We start from the raw sequence: 16,385 nt of genomic DNA, 5'->3' as shown, positions 1-16,385 counted from the left end.
TGTACAAGTACTCAGAAACTTTGTGTTTAAGAACTCTTCAGTCTCTGATTATAGCTTCTATTTCTCTGAGTGCAAATGCTTAGAGAAATCATCTGGTTGTTCTTGAAGCAGCCAATGGATCAGTTATCTGAGCCCAATCAACTCAGACCAAGGAAGCTAGGGTCACATGATATAAAATCGCTTCCTAGTAGCAGTGTTCAGGAGCAGCTTAGGGAAGGCATAGTTTCCTCGAAATGTTTTCTAGACTATGCAGGCACCCTGAACTATATGTATTCAAAATCTTTAAAAATCTTCAGGAAAAGAAGACTCTCATGGGTCACTTAGAAATTCTATCATCTCTGCCACTGGAACTACAATTTAGTTCACTTTTCTTTTGCTCACTGAGAACAGAGAAGATCTGGCCGTGCTTTTCACTGTGAGACTCACAGAGGCATGTGCACTGCCATCTTCCCCTCATGGGTTTTATTCCCTAGACACAATGATCCCAAATTTAATGTCTACTTTTTTATAATATATTTTTATTGATTTCAGAGAGGAAGAGAGATGGAGAGAGAGAGAGAAATATTAATGATGAGAGAGTTATTGAACGGCTGCCTCCCACTGGGGATTAAGCCTGCAACCCAGGCAAGTGCCCTGACTGAGAATTGAACCAGTGAATTCTTGCCTGGTAGGTTGACACTCAATCACTGAACCACACTGGCTGGGCTAACGTCTACGTTTATGAAAGATCTAGTGTTGGGCATTTTGGGGAGTTAGAGATGCCATCTCTACCCTCTGGAAGCTCCCAGTTGGGAGGGGCATGCCCCAGACTGTCTCCGCCTGAAGGGCAGAGATGTGAGTGCTCACAGTGGCTGGAAGCTCTCACTCTAGCATCTGACTTATCTCTTCATTGTGTGAACTATCTCCTGTGAGTGTTGAAAGCCAAAGCTTTATATCACTCCTCATCTTCAAAGAGAATAAAGCACTTAGAAAATTTTAAATAGATGGAGAATAGGTCAAAGACATTCACCCATGTCTGGGGCCATGATGATCTGGTGGGTTTCTGAATGTTCTCCTCCCATCTTGGTCCTACAGTCACCTTGGGGTGTGCTATGGGACATGGATGGGAAGGATTCAGTAGATTCCAGGTATCTTGAAGACTGGCTGATGAGAAGACCGTGGTTCTCAGCCAAGCAACTTCAGAGTGCCTTACAGGTTCTGTTGCTAATCACTTCTTAGGCATAATGGCTTCTTTAAGATACCAGCTGAGCCCCGCCGGTGTGGTGCAGTGGTTGAGTGTCAACCTATGAACCAAGAGATCCTCAGTTGATTCCTGGTCAGGGCACATGTCTGGGTTGCAGGCTAGATCCCCAGCAGGGGGCATGCCGGAGGCAGCTGATCGATGTCTCTCTCTAATCTATATTTCTATCTCTATCCTTCTTCCTTTCTCTCTCTCTAAAATCAATAAAAAATATATTTATTTTTGTTTTTATTCTTTTTTTGGTTAATTCTCACCCGAGGATATTTTTCCATTGATTTTTAGGGAGAGTAGAAGAGAGAGGGAAAGATAGAGAGAAACATTGATGTGAGAGAAACACATCTATTGGTTGCCTCTGTACAGCTCTGATGGCCTGGGCTGGAGAGGAGCCTGCAACCGAGGTACTTGCCCTTGACCAGAATTGAACCTGGTACCCTTGGTCTGCAGGCCAATGCTCTATCCACTAAGCCAAACTGGGTAGGGCTTTTTTTTTTTTTAGAATATTTTTATTGATTTCAGAGGGGAAGGGAAAGGAAGAGAGAGATAGAAGCATCAATAATGAGAGAGAATCATTGATCAGCTGCATCCTGCACACCCACTCCCGAACTGGGGATGGAGCCCACAACCAGGGCATGTGCCCTTGACCAGAATTAAACCCAGGACCCTTCAGTCTGCAGGCCGATGCTCTATCCACTGAGCCAAACCAGCTAGGGTGATAAAAAAAATATATTTTAAAAAAAGATACCAGCTGAACTTTATTTAGAATTCTGTACATTTATTAAAATGTTATTTAAATACTAGAAGCCCAGTGCACGAAAATTTGTGCACTTGGGGGGGGAATACCTCAGCCCAGCCTATGCCCTCTTACAGTCTTGGACCCCTCAGGGGATGTCTACCTGCTGGCTTAGGCCCACTCCCTGGGGGATCGTGCCTAAGCTGGCAGTCAGACATCCCTCTGGCAGCCCAGGAGCCCTCGGGGGATGTCACCACCACCGCCGCTGTGCTGGCCAGCCATGAACCAGCTTCTGGCTGAGCGTCACTCCCCCTGTGGAAGTGCACTGACTACCAGGGGGCAGCTCCTGCGTTGAGCTTCTGTCCCCTGGTGGTCAGTGCAAATCATAGTGATTGGTTGTTCCCGGTCATTCCGCCACTAGGATCAATTTGGATATTACCCTTTTATTATATAGGATCATATATATGTTATGTATACTTTACATATATAATTACATTTTTATATTACTTCATATGAATTTTATTGAATTTATTGGGGTACTGTTAGTTAATAAAATTATATAGGTTTCAAGTGTACAATTCAATAATACATCATCTGTATACTGTATTGTGTGTTCACCAATCAAAGTCAAGTCTCCTTCCATCACCATTTACTCCCCCTTAATTCTCTTCTATTGCCCCTAGTCCCCCTTCCCTCTTATAATCACTTCATTTTATATTTTTAAATATTTTATATTATACTAGAGGCCCAGTGCACAAAATTCATGCATGGGTAAGGTCCCTAGGCCTGGCTGGCAATCAGGGCCGATTGGGGCCTTCCTTCCCCTGGCTGCCGGCTGCTGGCCAGGGCCTCCCTCCGGTGGTCAGCTCATGTCATAGTGAGCGGTCGAACTCCCAATATTTTGAACTCCCAAGGGGACAATTTGCATATTAGCCTTTTATTATATAGGATTACATGTAATATTATACATAAAGTGAACATAAACATTAAGTGTAAGCAGAAGAAAATGTTCTATGTTTTCTTCTAAAAGTTTTATTGTTTTACCTTTCACATTTTGTGTATGATGTGAGGTAGGGGTCAAGATTCATTGTTTTCTCCACATGGATAGCCAGTTGACCCAGTACCACTTACTGAAATGACCATTAGCTGGAAACTAAATTGTGTCTAAATAGAAAAGCCTCCATAATTGGCCACAGGTGCAGCCTTGGATGTGTGACAGCAGAGAAATGGTAGAAAACAAATTATCTGGATATGTCATAGGTAATCAAAACATATAAAGAAATGGGGTGGCTGGGAGGGAATGTGTCAGTCTAGAAAGCTGTAAGCCCCAAGGGGGAAGAGTAGTGCCCCTCTCACTTACTGCTGTGTTTGCTGTGCCTGTAACAGATACTTAATGAATACTTATTAAAATTAATTCTTGCATCTTTCTATCCTGGGATGAATCCTAATCATAAATAGAAGGAAACTGGGTGTCTAATATAGCTATTCCTTCTAAATGTGGGTGCTATAATTAACACCATATGCGTTGGCAATGAAGGGCCTGTTGTTAGAGCAAGACAAAAGTAAGTAAATAGGTGAATACAGGTATACATGTGAGAAGAAAGAGCTTCTCCCACACCAATCCAGAGAAATAAGATACACATATATAACTATGCTAGAGGCCTAGTACACAAAATTTGTGTATGGGGTGGGAGGTCCCTCAGCCAGGCCTGCACCCTCTCACAATCTGGGACCCCTCAGGGGATGTCCACCTGCCAGGAGTTGTACATCCCTCTCTCAGTCCAGGACCACTGGCTCCTAACCACTTGCCTGCCTACCTGCCTACCTGCCTGCCTGATTGCCCCTAATTGCTCACTTGCCTGCCCGATCATCCCTAACTGCCTCTTCCTGCCTGCCTGATCACCCCTAACTGCTCACCTGGCTGCCTGACCACCCCTATCCACCTCTGCCTCGGCCCCCGCCATGGCAGTTTCATCCAGAAGGACATCCGGACGGTCGTTGGGCTATCCGGCCTAATTAGCATTTTATACTTTTATTATTATAGATTATAAGGCAGACTAATGAGAACAGAGAGAATCACAGGGGTTTAAGCCATATTCTCCAATTTATTTCTAAGAATTTCATATGATACAGAATAAAATCCATCATCATCATCATCACTAACAAATATGTATTTCTCACCCTATGCCAGACAATGTGCCAAGGTCCTTGAAAGTACTGTATTATTGATATTAATTACAGTTTCTACCCAGTAGGCCATCAGCCAGAGATTAGATTTTTCCAAAAATCCATATCCTTTACATAAATATAAGTAAAAGTGTTTGCAAGTTAAATTTTTGATTATCTCTCCCTCACCCTTTTATCCTCATAAATAGAAATTGATGTTTATAAAATTTTCTGGGAACTTGATTTTTAATATTCCAAAGCCAGGGTCCAGATAACTACATCCCAGATTTTCAAGTTCAACATCAGTTCTCCACGAAACCTCAGAGTGGACAGCTCATGAACCTGGACTCCCTTCATCAAGTATTCAAGCTTGCATGTGTCCAATCCCTTACTGTCATCCACTGTCACTTCTTCCCCACACGCAGATTTCTAGCCTGCTAATCATTATTCGTATCTTCTAAGTTAACCTTAACCTACAAACCAGCTCTTTGCTCTATGAGGAAGAGCATTCATTCTTGGTGTATAATAAAATGCAAGTCCCTCCTTCCCCTTGTGATGGATGACCTTTGTGGCGAGTTCAGGCAGGGTCTAGAGACAAAGCCGTGTGCAAGACAGATGCACACAGGGCCTCCAGCTTCCTCAAATCATAAATGTCCATCCCAAACTCACCCCGCCTGTCAAAGAAAGGAGAATGAAATAACTCAGTTCTGAATTTAGAGGAGAGAGCTAATGAGCCTCAGGACATCCCAAGCCAATTGCCCACACTGATTATGTAAAAAATACGTTTTGCATCTGGTATTTGATTTGCCACACAGTTTAACAGAAAAGTAACTTTATCTATTTTTCCAATTAAAGGAAGTAATGTTACAATCAATATTTTCTCCTTCTCTGTTGTGGAAATTAATGTCTGTCTATTGTTTTTAAATCACAAAGTGAGCATTACTATAGAAATATAAAATGGCACTATTTCATTTTAATCTATTTAATTTTCCATTCTTGAATTACATAATGGGGTTAAAACATTGAATAGAATTAATAGGATGAGTATTTAATTAAGCAATAATGAGTTTCTAAATGGATGCTCAAGGAAACTGGCTTTATAGTTTATGCAAGAATCAGATAATGGTGTTATCAAAGACTATAATAATTATGTTGAATGTTTTCTATATTTAAAGATTTTTTTTCTGAATTCTCTCAGGAGTAGATTTAAACATAATCTAGTTCCTTGATTAGACTCCACTTTGTTTTGAAAGTAAATTCCAAATGCCTTTCCATGGCCCACGAGGCCCTGCGTAACCTGACTCTATCCTCCTCTGGAGTTCAATAGCAAATAGTTCTCCCAGCCTGGCCTGCACTCTGGCCACAACCACCTTCCCTGTTCCACAGATGCATCATGCTCCCCCTGCCACTGGCCTTTGCACCTACTGTTCCAAATGCCAGGAATGCACTCTCACTTTCACCTCACTACCTCCTCCTCTTCTTTCAGTTCCCAAGTTCTTCCCTAACGACCCTCCCCAGTCTGGGTCAGGTACCACCCCTCTCACCATCTGCCCAAGGTACAGGCTCTCCAGGACCTATGTTATTTCATTCCTAGCATCTAACACATTTTTATAATTATACTTATACCATGTCTGTTTTTTTACTAGTGTATCCCCAGAACATAATACTATATCATGCCTGGCATGCAAAAGCCATCTCACCAAATGCTGGAAGATGGGTGGGTGGATAGATGGATAGATAGATGATAGATAGATAGATAGATAGATAGATAGATAGATAGATAGATAGATAAAAGTTGGATAGAAGATGGAGGGAGGGTGGAAGGGAGGATGGATGGATGGATGGATGGATGGATGGATGGATGGATGGATGATGGATGGGTGGATAGTGAGTGGGTAGATGGATTGCAGGTAAATGTGTCTACATTTCTACATTACTACATCTAAGGGCGTGTTAGGGCCACAATACATACTTTGAGAATTCCTAGAACAATACCATCCTCTCATTCCACTTGGGATTCATTTGCTCACACACTAAAAAGGTATTCAGTGCCAGCCAGCTTTAGTAGGTTCTGTAGACATGAAATAAAAAGGTTATTGGTGACGCTGCATAGGCTAGTCTTATTTAGACATGGCCTAAATGTTAATTTTACAGATTTATTCATCTATCCATCCACCATATTTTCATATGCCTAGTACTGTGCTATGTACTAGAAATCAGGACTGAATGAACTATCCACTGTACCATTAGGTACAGTGCCTAAGGTTCTAAAATCAATTAAAAAAAGAATTTTTAGGGTCAAAGAAAATTTTAATTGTTTCCTTATATCAGAAAAAAATCAAATTTTTAAAGCCCATGAAAACATATTATGGTATGAGGGGCCAATGAAGATAAAAGTGTCTAAGGTCCACCAAAGGCATAATGCAGCCCTGTGAGGTGTCCTGGAGAACAAGAGAGATCAGTCCATTCCCTACCTTTCTAGAGCATTCTGGGAAGTGGCAGAATCAAGCATCCATCAATGAGTCAGTCCCTCTTAGTGTCACTTCTGCATAGCTCTATCCCTTCACATTTCCTCTTAGCCCTGGCCTCTGATGCCAGGTTCCACTTCCTACATTTAAGACCAGCCATTCATTCATTCACTCATTCATTCATTCAGCAAATACCTACTGAGTCCCTTCTGTGTATCTAGCATCTTGTGTGGGGCTGTAGACAAAGCCCTATACAAGGCAGATGCACCCAGAGCCTCCAGTTTCCTCAAATCATGATCTGTTCTTATAGTGTCTTCACCTCAGCAACATAACATTCAGCTCCTTTGACAAAGCAACATCTCACCTAGGTATTGGATGTAACAGCATTTCCACCTGACTGATGGTTTCCAGCATCCTCCAGTCTTAGCACTCACCATGCCAGTAATTGTCCACCTGCTGTTCTAAGGTACAGGTGTCAGAAGAGGCACAAGGACAGGTTGATAGCTGGCATCTGCTGTGATCAGTAGGGACAGAGAGCTAGCTCTCTGGGTCTGGACCACAGCAGAGGCGAAGGACTGGCATAAGCAATGTGGGCATGAGTAATAGAACTTGTTGAAAGCAGAGACTGCTGAAATCCAGGAACCTTAGATCTGACCTTTGGGTCACTGAACAGCTTTGGATAAACCACTTCCTTCCTTCCCTCTCTGTACCTATATCTTCATCTGCAACCTGAAAGGAATAGACAGCACATGTGCCACCATGTCCCCCTCCTGAACACATGGCAGACAGCAGTACAGCCTCCTTCTTGCTGTGCTCAGATGCACTGGGGGCCCCTCAACACTAAGCTCAGGTAGCCTCACCAATACACAAGCCTGGCTCTTTCATTGACAACTTGCCATCCTTGAACTTGGACTCAATCATGCTTTTCACCCCGAGCTTCGTATTAGAATTATGCGAGCAGGTTAAGAAAATGCTAAGCCCAGGCCTTACCCAAGACCAACTGAATTAGAATAGAACCATAGGACCCAGGTTTTGGGAGGGTTGGGGTTTTTTTGCTTTTTTTAAACGTGTTTTTTAAAAGCCCCTGAAGAGATTATAATGTGCAGACAGAGCTGAGAACCAGTGGTCTAGATTTCCAGCTCGGGAATTCTATGAGAAGGAGGGAAAGACACAAGATAGGACTTAGTTAAACAAGAATCAGAGGAATTGGCCAAAATAATTGTCTCCTGGAGCTGTGTCTCATATTTTCATGTGTCTAGTACTGTGCTGTGTGCTAGCATTCTCCATGTCCCTCCTCATTCCGCTGCTTTCCATCCTGCGCGCATGTTCCAAGCATTCCCCAGCTGCCCTTTCACGGAAGGGAAACAACTCACCCAGGTTTGCTGAGGTGTGATAGACAAATTAGTTCCCATCCGCTCCCCAACCCCCAAGGCATCAAGATTAAGGCTTATGATTAATGATTTGCAAGTCAATTAATCAGCTGCTGCTTCCGAAACCTCATTTCTCAAATTACTTCCTTTGTACACAAAAGCTCTTTGATGTCATCTTACTGTCTCTAGACTCGCTTTCCTACTAATTGAAATTCCAAGATATTTCTTCTTCTTGTCAGCTTATTGGTATGACTTGTTTGTAAAATATTTGCAAATGGATTACTGTTCACCTGTACTGTGTCAGAGGTAAGCACCAAAACAATACTTTATGCTTCCAGCTAAAGGAATGTGCTAATGATAGCTTGTGAAATTCTCTATCTATGGGAAAGCCAATTTTTCATTTATTGATTTATTTCCACACACCTACTTGCAACAAGTATTTGAGATGTATTACAATAAAAACACAGGTACAACAAGGCCTCCAACAATTGATTTATGCATTTCCTTAGAAGATAGTTCTTTAAAGTCACACTAGTTGGGTCCAAGGGGTGGGAAGGATGAAACTGGCTTTCTTCATTGGGGAATATGGTGCAATCTAGCAGAGGCTCTGGAGCCAAACGCAGGGGTTCAGTTCCAGTCTCTTCACTGATGAGCCATGGCACTCTGGTTATCTGGTCACCTTGTAGTTTAGGGTAGGTGAGGCTGCAGGAACACAAGCAAGCCGAAATATAGAAAGGCACAAACTCAACAGAAGTTCGTTTCTCATTCATCAACAGTTCAGGCAGGTGTTCCCGGATGCTAGGCTGCTCCCCTCCATGTGGTGACACAGGGACCCAAACCCCTTCCCTCTTGTGGCTCAATCCTCCCCCTGGGTTCTTGTGACTGTCTACATTCAGGTCGACTGGAGAAGGGAACAAAGAAGAGGCACTACTGTTCCCCATCATAATCTTCTTCCTGTCTCATTATTCATTATTAAATGAGGCTATATGATAATGTACCAAGCCTATGGTTAAAGAGTTCTGTAAATGGTCTTTCCAATGTTGTTTTTCTTTTGTGTGTGTGTGTGTTTGTGTGTGTGTGTATTTTTTCAAAATAATGACAATAACCATCTGCTTTGTTTGCAGTTTCAAGCCACAGTTGAGGAAGGAGCCGTGGGAGTTATTGTCAACTTGACGGTTGAAGACAAGGATGACCCCACCACAGGCGCGTGGCGGGCTGCCTACACCATCATCAATGGAAACCCTGGCCAGAGCTTCGAAATCCACACCAACCCCCAGAACAACGAGGGGATGCTTTCCGTCGTCAAGGTAGGGGTGCTTCCAACTGCTCCTCCCTCCGCACCTGAGCTCTGAGGCCCGCGATGGGGCTCATGGCCTCATTACATGGGGAATGTCCAGGATAAGTCAGCCCAAGTCGCTCCCTCCTGGAATTGAAAAGAAAAAGGCTCATGACTTAAGGGTGTACTGGTTGTCCTCACCACCATGAAACTAACCTGTTTTACAGCTTCCAGAAAACTCAAACTTATGTGTAACCTTAAAAAACCCAAGCTTAATTTTTAAATGAGATTCTCCACGTGTTTAACAATGAATTATCAAAGATATGCAAAAATAGAGTTAAGTGAAGGTTTTCTAAAGATCTGTGCTCCAAATAGGAATTATTACATTTCTTTTTAATCTTTCTTTGCAGAGTCTCAGTTATTCTCTTGAAAATGAGATAATTACACCCACGGGCTAGTTCTTGGTGTGAAACCTCCTGTGCGCATTGCTGCCCAGCGTGCGGACCCTCTGGTTGCAGGTGGAACAAGGAGAAAATGTGATAATGAGTGTTAAGCCCTAGGCTTCTGCCAGTGCCCTGGAAACGCTGGGTGGGAGGGTGGTGTTGGCAGAACGTACTGGCGGATCGATGTCCTAGCAGGATTTTCATACACTTCTACTCTCTGGGAGCTTCTGCCAAGCCAGGACATTCACTGGGACAATTTCTTTTCTGGTAGGCGAAGCCATTTGCCTCACAGGCAGGAAGTAATCATATTGATAGTAATTGTAGCCATGGACAGAGCAGAAACATTGCTACCTACCCTCTGTGTGCCCTGGGCCAGGACACCTACCTATGTGTTCTGTGGTTCGGTTTCCTCAGTTATAAAACGAGGGTGATAATACCACCCACCTCTCAGGCTGATGTGAGGAATTCGTGAGCTAATATGTAAACAAATTCAGAACAGTGATAGGCATTAGAGCCTGTGTACATTCCCTGAGACTGCTGTAACAAATGACCACAAACTCGGTGGCTTATCAAAACATAAATTTATCCTTACACTTTTGGGGGCCGAACTCCAAAATCAGTTTCATGGGACTCAAGTTACAGGGCTGGTTCCCTCTGGGGGCTCTACGGGAGAATCGATTTCCTCGTCCTTTCCAGCCTCTGCAGCTGCCTGCATTCCTTGGCTCATGGCCCCTTCCTGTATCTTCAAAGCCAGCAGCACAGCATCTTCATATCTCTGACTGACCTGCCTGCTGCCCTCTTTGAAGGCTCTTTGTGATGATACCGGGCTCACTGGGATAACCCAGGACCACCTCCCCATCTCAAGGTCCCTTTTGCCATCTAAGCACATACTCACAGGCTCGGGGAGTAAGAACGGTAGACACATTTGGTGGTCATCATTCAGCTGCTATGGGACCATCTAAACAACTACACCCACAAAGTTCCACAGTGCCCTTGGGTGCCGAAGCCACTGAAAATAGAAATCTTGGAGAGCTTCCAGCTTGTTCCAGAACATGAGGGCTCTGGGCTCCTCCAAGCCTGCCCTTTCCACACCTCTTCCAAAATGAACCTCAAATGTTTGCCAGGAAAGAGCAGCCTCTAGGTCCTCCCAGTTCTTCTCCCCTAATAACACCGGCAACAGCAGAGTTGTTAGGAGATCCTGACACTGCCCCCCGGCACCCACCACTGCGGCTTCAAAGCTGTGAAAGTCATAAAATAACACGGCCACTGCCTGTCCTCATTCACTGGCCTCATGTCTGCAAAAGCTGTCAGCAGCTTTCCAGGCCTGCACCGAAAGACAAAGCCTGGTGAAATATGCATCCCCCTCTGGGACCCTGGAGGAGCACAGTTCTCCCACGTGTGCTTCTGTTTGCGTCTGAAATGTTAGCACCTAGAAGCTCACCTGGAACACTAGTTAACATGCAGGCCACACCGCGCAGCACCTGCTGAACCGGAACCTGAAGGAGAGGTGCCCCAGGTGACGCTGGTGTTTGCAGAGCACAGCCCTGGGGACGAGGACCGCCATTGAATGAGAAGTTTCCACCTGCAGACTCCTGGGGAGGAAGTTCCATGGAGCCTGGGGTCTGCCTGGGCTTCAGTTTTTCTAGGGAGTGGACTTCCTGTACTTCAGAATCGGGACAGAGACTCCCCTCACGTCCACTGCCTGCCACCTGCATCCCTACCCAGGCCTCCAGCTCCCCCTGCCTCTCAGCACACCTGGTCAGAGCCCAGGACAGCCCTCAAGAGCAGTGGTTCCCAACCTTTTGTTGGCCATGCCCCACCTAAGCATCTCTAAAATCCTGATGTCCCTGCTGTGACATGTAATTCTTATTATTCAAAAAGTGAACTCCTATTCACATGGAGGAAGCCTAAAAGGCCATCAACTTGGTCTAAACAAGCTTCCAAAGAGCATGGCATCCATGAAAGAGAAAAATAAAAGAAAGGACAAGTGAAGTGCTGAGAAAGAAGTCACTAAGAAATTGTTTAAAAAATAATAATAATATGAAGTGACATGAAAAAGTAGCAAATAAAGCTTTAAAACATATAGTAGAGAACTGAAATGCATCAATATGTCACAATATATCCTAATATATAAAGAGCTATAGTCCATCATGACCTAAATGTCTGGATGGACAACCAAACAACAGGCTAGGGTCCCAGCCGGCACGGCAGAAGTCAGTCCTAGGTCCCAGTGGCCCACGGCGGGAGTCTGTCCTGAGCCCCGGCTGCCTGCAGTGCAGCAGCAGAAAGGAGCTTTGGGAACAGAGCCATGTTACCATCGGACTGGCCTCTGGGCCCCTCCCCCTGCCCACAGACTCCAGGGAACCAGAGCCATGCTGCCATCGGACTGGCATCTTGGTCCCTACCCCCGGCCCATAGGCTCTAGGAACTGGAGCCATGCTGCTATCAGACTGGCCTCTGGGTCCCTCCACCCTGGCCCACAAGGCCTGGGGAGCCAGAGCCATGCTGCAACAGGACTGGACCCTACCTGAGGGATCCTGGATTGTGAGAGCGTGCATGCTGGGCTGAGAGAACCGCCCCCCCCTATACACGAATTTCGTGCACCGGGACTCTAGTATTTATATACTGTATATGAGGCCCCTAGAACCATAAGAAATGCCAAAAAAATCATTGTTAATAACTTATTCTCCAATTGCCCCTCTTAAAAATCAAATTGCCCCCCTGTGGGCCGTGTGCCCCATGTTGGGAACCACTGCTCTAGAGGCAGCCTGGCCACACCCCCGCGCTCTCCACTTGCCAGCAACCAGGGATGCTATCAGCTGCAATCACAGAATGCAGGCTGACAGTGGCTTCAGTAATACAGAAAATCTAATTGTCTCCATAACTAAACTAAGGGAGGGGCTCTAGGCAACTCAAGGTGTCAGAGAGCCAGCAGGGACAATGCAGATGTTCTGGCTTTTTCCTCAAGGACAGAAAATGGCTCAAAGGCCCAGGCATCACATCTTCCCTGTGCTGTGATGCAAGACAGGAAGCAAGGAAGCAGCCAGAAGAGAGAGAGAGAAAGAGAGAGAGAGAGAGAGAGAGAGAGAGAGAGAGAGAGAGAGAGAGAGAGAGAGAACTAGCTCTCGTGCGCCCCTTTCCTCTCATTAGGAAGGTGGGTAAGGGAAAAGGGATGTGGGCATGGCCATGGGGCCACCAGCCCCAAGTAGCACTGCCCTGACCAGCAGCAGGCAGCGCCCTGAAGAACTAGAGAAGTCTCAGGATTGTGTGGTTTACGGGGGAGTCCTGCCTCCCGACAGGACCAACTCCGACTGGTACTGGCAAATGAGCACTGGTTTCCTCTTTAAATCCTTCTGGTCAGAAACACCCTTAGTTGCTTTGTAAACCTACTTCAAAATGTCAGCTACTCTTTCAGCCGAATATAATCTACCCACGTCTGAAGTCTGTTTTGTCTTTTGTCCTCAGAGGAGAAGGAAGCATCAGTAAGCAGGCATCCTTGATCCCCAAACCCGTCAGACTTAAAGTCTCGGTTGGATCACTTCCAAATCCTCCGTCTTCCAGACAACAAACCCCAGCTCCTTCACCCTTCCCATGTGGGCCAGCTCTTCCAAGCCTTTAAGTCCACCAGGACAGTGGTCCACACCCTCTCCTGACACTTGATGAAACATTCATTGAATCGAATCTCTGTAACTTTATTGTGTTTTCAACTTCCTCCTATCCCCAACACAGACCCTGCAGCAGACACAGCCTTTCAATAAGGTCAGAGTCCCAAGAAAACAAAGGGCCTCTTAACCCAGCATGACCCAGGGCGGCCTTGGAGGGGACTGGAGCAGAGACCCAGCGGTTTACCAGCTCCGGGTGGGCAGGCCACAGGCATCACACAAAGGGAACTATTGCCTCCACGTTATGCAAATGGAAGTGAACACAAGAGAGGTTTCGCTCTCCGTAAAGCCAGGCGGTCACTGCATGGCTCACTCTCTCTGCTCCCCTCTCGGTGCCATGGTTCACATCTCGGTTACTCCGCAGCCAGCATTCTGCTTAGGGAATGAGGGCCTGGGAACACCCATGTAAAGCCAGGCGGGAGGGCAGTGGCTGTCCAGCTGTTTCAATTCCACACTCTTCTTTCTCACCATCTTCACAGCTTGTTATGACATCTGACTCTAGACCAATCTCTGCGTGAAATGTCTGACATGTGTCATCTGCCTCCATCTTTACAGCAGTGCTTTGCACTGGGACTTCATTGAAGGGAGAGCTGAGACTCCGGGAGGTGCAGTGACGTGTCTGTGGTCCCATAAGTCCTATAGTTATTAACATCAGGGCCAGGACTTGACCCTGGCCCTCTTGTAGTTGGGAGTGAAGATGGCCCTCTCACCTTAAACCATCGCTTCAGCGTGAGTGATAGCCCAAGGGGGCAGAGGACTGGGTTGCATCACATCACGTGTAGAAGCACCACCTGCTAGGGCAGGCGGTTTACTGTCTCATGGCTGCTCATTGGCCCTGAGCACAGGACAGGCCACCACTGTGTTATCACCACTGTGTTATCTGTTATCACTGCCCCTGCCCAATGTATGTCCCGAGAGCCCCGAGCCATGGTGACAATTGAAAACGCCCCACATATTTTCATGCCCTCAGGTGGGAAAGGGCACAGCGGCTTAACCCCAGGTGTCTCAGCCTCTCAAATTCTTTTCCCTACACGACACCCTGGGGGAGATGCGCCCTGTGCGAGGAGACCCTCTACGTGAAATGCTGTAGAGACCCCAGACCGCGGGACACATTAAAAATGGAGCCTCGGTCTGCCTTTCCCATTGGATCTCCCTGGTGACAGACAGGGCTACCATGAATCTCATGAAGCTTAGGCTTCGGGGTCCCTCATCCTCCTGAGCCCCCAGGAGTGTCAGAGTTGCAGAGTGTTACAGGTTACAGGTGGGAAGCCTTTTCATGTCAGTGTTGCCAGGGAGTCTCCTAAAGGGATCTTAGAAGGGAGGCCCCAGGTCTCTGAGGCTCATTACATGAGTAGCGTGTTGTCATTTCTTTCTCAATCTAAAAAGAATAACAATGTTGATACCTAACTTCACATGTGTATGTTTCATATTCTTGTTCTTAAAGAGGATCCCAAATTGCATAAAACTTAGCCCACAAAACCTAGCTCTGTCCCTGGACATCTACCATCCCTTGAGGGATGTCAAGGGGACTTTATGCAAAAGCGTCTGCCCTTTGTGGCCCACATGTGCACACGCACACGCTCAGTCCCTCTCTCTCATTCCAGCCTCTGGACTATGAGATTTCGGCCTTTCACACCCTGCTGATCAAAGTGGAAAACGAGGACCCGCTGGTACCCGACGTGTCCTACGGCCCCAGCTCCACAGCCACCGTCCACATTACTGTCCTGGATGTCAACGAGGGCCCGGTTTTCTACCCCGACCCCATGATGGTGACCAGGCAGGAGAACATCTCCGTGGGCAGCGTGCTGCTGACAGTGAACGCCACGGACCCTGATTCCCTGCAGCATCAAACCATCAGGTGGGTGAGCAGCTCCGTAACCAGAGACGGGAGGCAGGCGCCAATTGCTTTCCTTCTCTGCTCCCAAGGGCTGGTTGTCAGGAGCAAACCACCATTAAATTAAGCTTGTTAATGATGTGGGTGAGTGGGAGGTACGTGTCATAAGGGTTGGCGGCTGAAGGCACCAGGGGACAAGGCTTGCTAAGTGGGGACACTGCCCGCCACCTGATTCCCAGCAGCGAACCAGCCCGGGAGGAGAGTGGCTTCAGGGCTCTGTTCCCAAATGACCAGAGGTGTCTGTCAGTGCCAAGCACAGTCCCCGAAGGGAGAGAGGAAGGAGCCACCATACATGGCCCCATGAATCTCAGACACTTGACCTACTTTATTGTTACCACAACTTTATGAGAAAGGCATTGGCTAACTCCATGTACAGATGAGGGTCTTATGAATTCAGAGAGGTTCGGTAACTTGTTCAAGGCTGCCCAGCCTAGTAGCAGAGAAATCTGGATTAAACAGGACAATCTGCAAAGTCTGTGCTCTCCTGGGTTCTATGGACTGAACTGTCAGAGGGTGAGGGGCAGACACTGCCTGGTATTTAGAAATGGACTGTCGGGTTGGGTTTTCCACTGATGGATGGCAGGCAAAAAAAAAGGTCTTCAAAAAGTGCTTAGAAAGAAGGAATTTTCATAACGAGATTTAATTAAATGATCATTATCCACAGGGAATCTAACTCGAGCAAAGACAAGATGCCTCATTGGCACATTGTTTCATAGTAAACAATCGGCATGCAGGTCCAAGTGCACGCTTATCTCTGAAAGTTATTAATCTTTCTCTTCCAAAATCTAATCTTCTCATCTGAGGGACAGATAATCAAGTATTAGACACACTTTTAATAAACATGTGTCTTATTTTCCTGATTTGAAACACCTGAGAGTGTGCCACGGTCTCCACATCAGCCCCTTAACTGTGGAGCAAGCTGGCAGACAAGCAGGGAAATTATTTTTCATTCCCAAAAGGGGAGTTAGACTTTTTTTGTTGTAACTTATTGGGGTGACATTGGTTAATAAAATTATATAGGTTTCAAGTGTACAATTCTATAACACATCATATATCTATTGTATGGTGTGTTCCCCATCCAAAATGGCCTCCTTCCATCACCCTTTATACCCCTTTACCCTCTCCTACCTCCCCAC

The 16,385-nt window shown here is 45.9% G+C and overlaps 1 protein-coding gene across 1 annotated transcript in view; it reads left to right on the top strand.

Annotated features, from left to right (window-relative positions):
* CDH13 (cadherin 13) overlaps positions 1-16,385 on the top strand; it is a 1,022,278-nt gene that overhangs the window by 916,864 nt on the left and 89,029 nt on the right. The window contains exons 9-10 of the mRNA XM_059667273.1: positions 9,099-9,281; positions 14,960-15,213. Of these exons, the coding sequence (XP_059523256.1) occupies positions 9,099-9,281; positions 14,960-15,213 (437 nt within the window). The remainder of the gene's footprint in view (positions 1-9,098; positions 9,282-14,959; positions 15,214-16,385) is intronic.

Source organism: Myotis daubentonii, chromosome 15 (assembly GCF_963259705.1).
Source record: "Myotis daubentonii chromosome 15, mMyoDau2.1, whole genome shotgun sequence".
In the NCBI taxonomy this organism is placed as follows: Eukaryota; Metazoa; Chordata; class Mammalia; order Chiroptera; family Vespertilionidae; genus Myotis; species Myotis daubentonii.
Note: the sequence above shows the minus strand (reverse complement) of the source record. Positions and strands in the feature narration are given on the sequence as shown.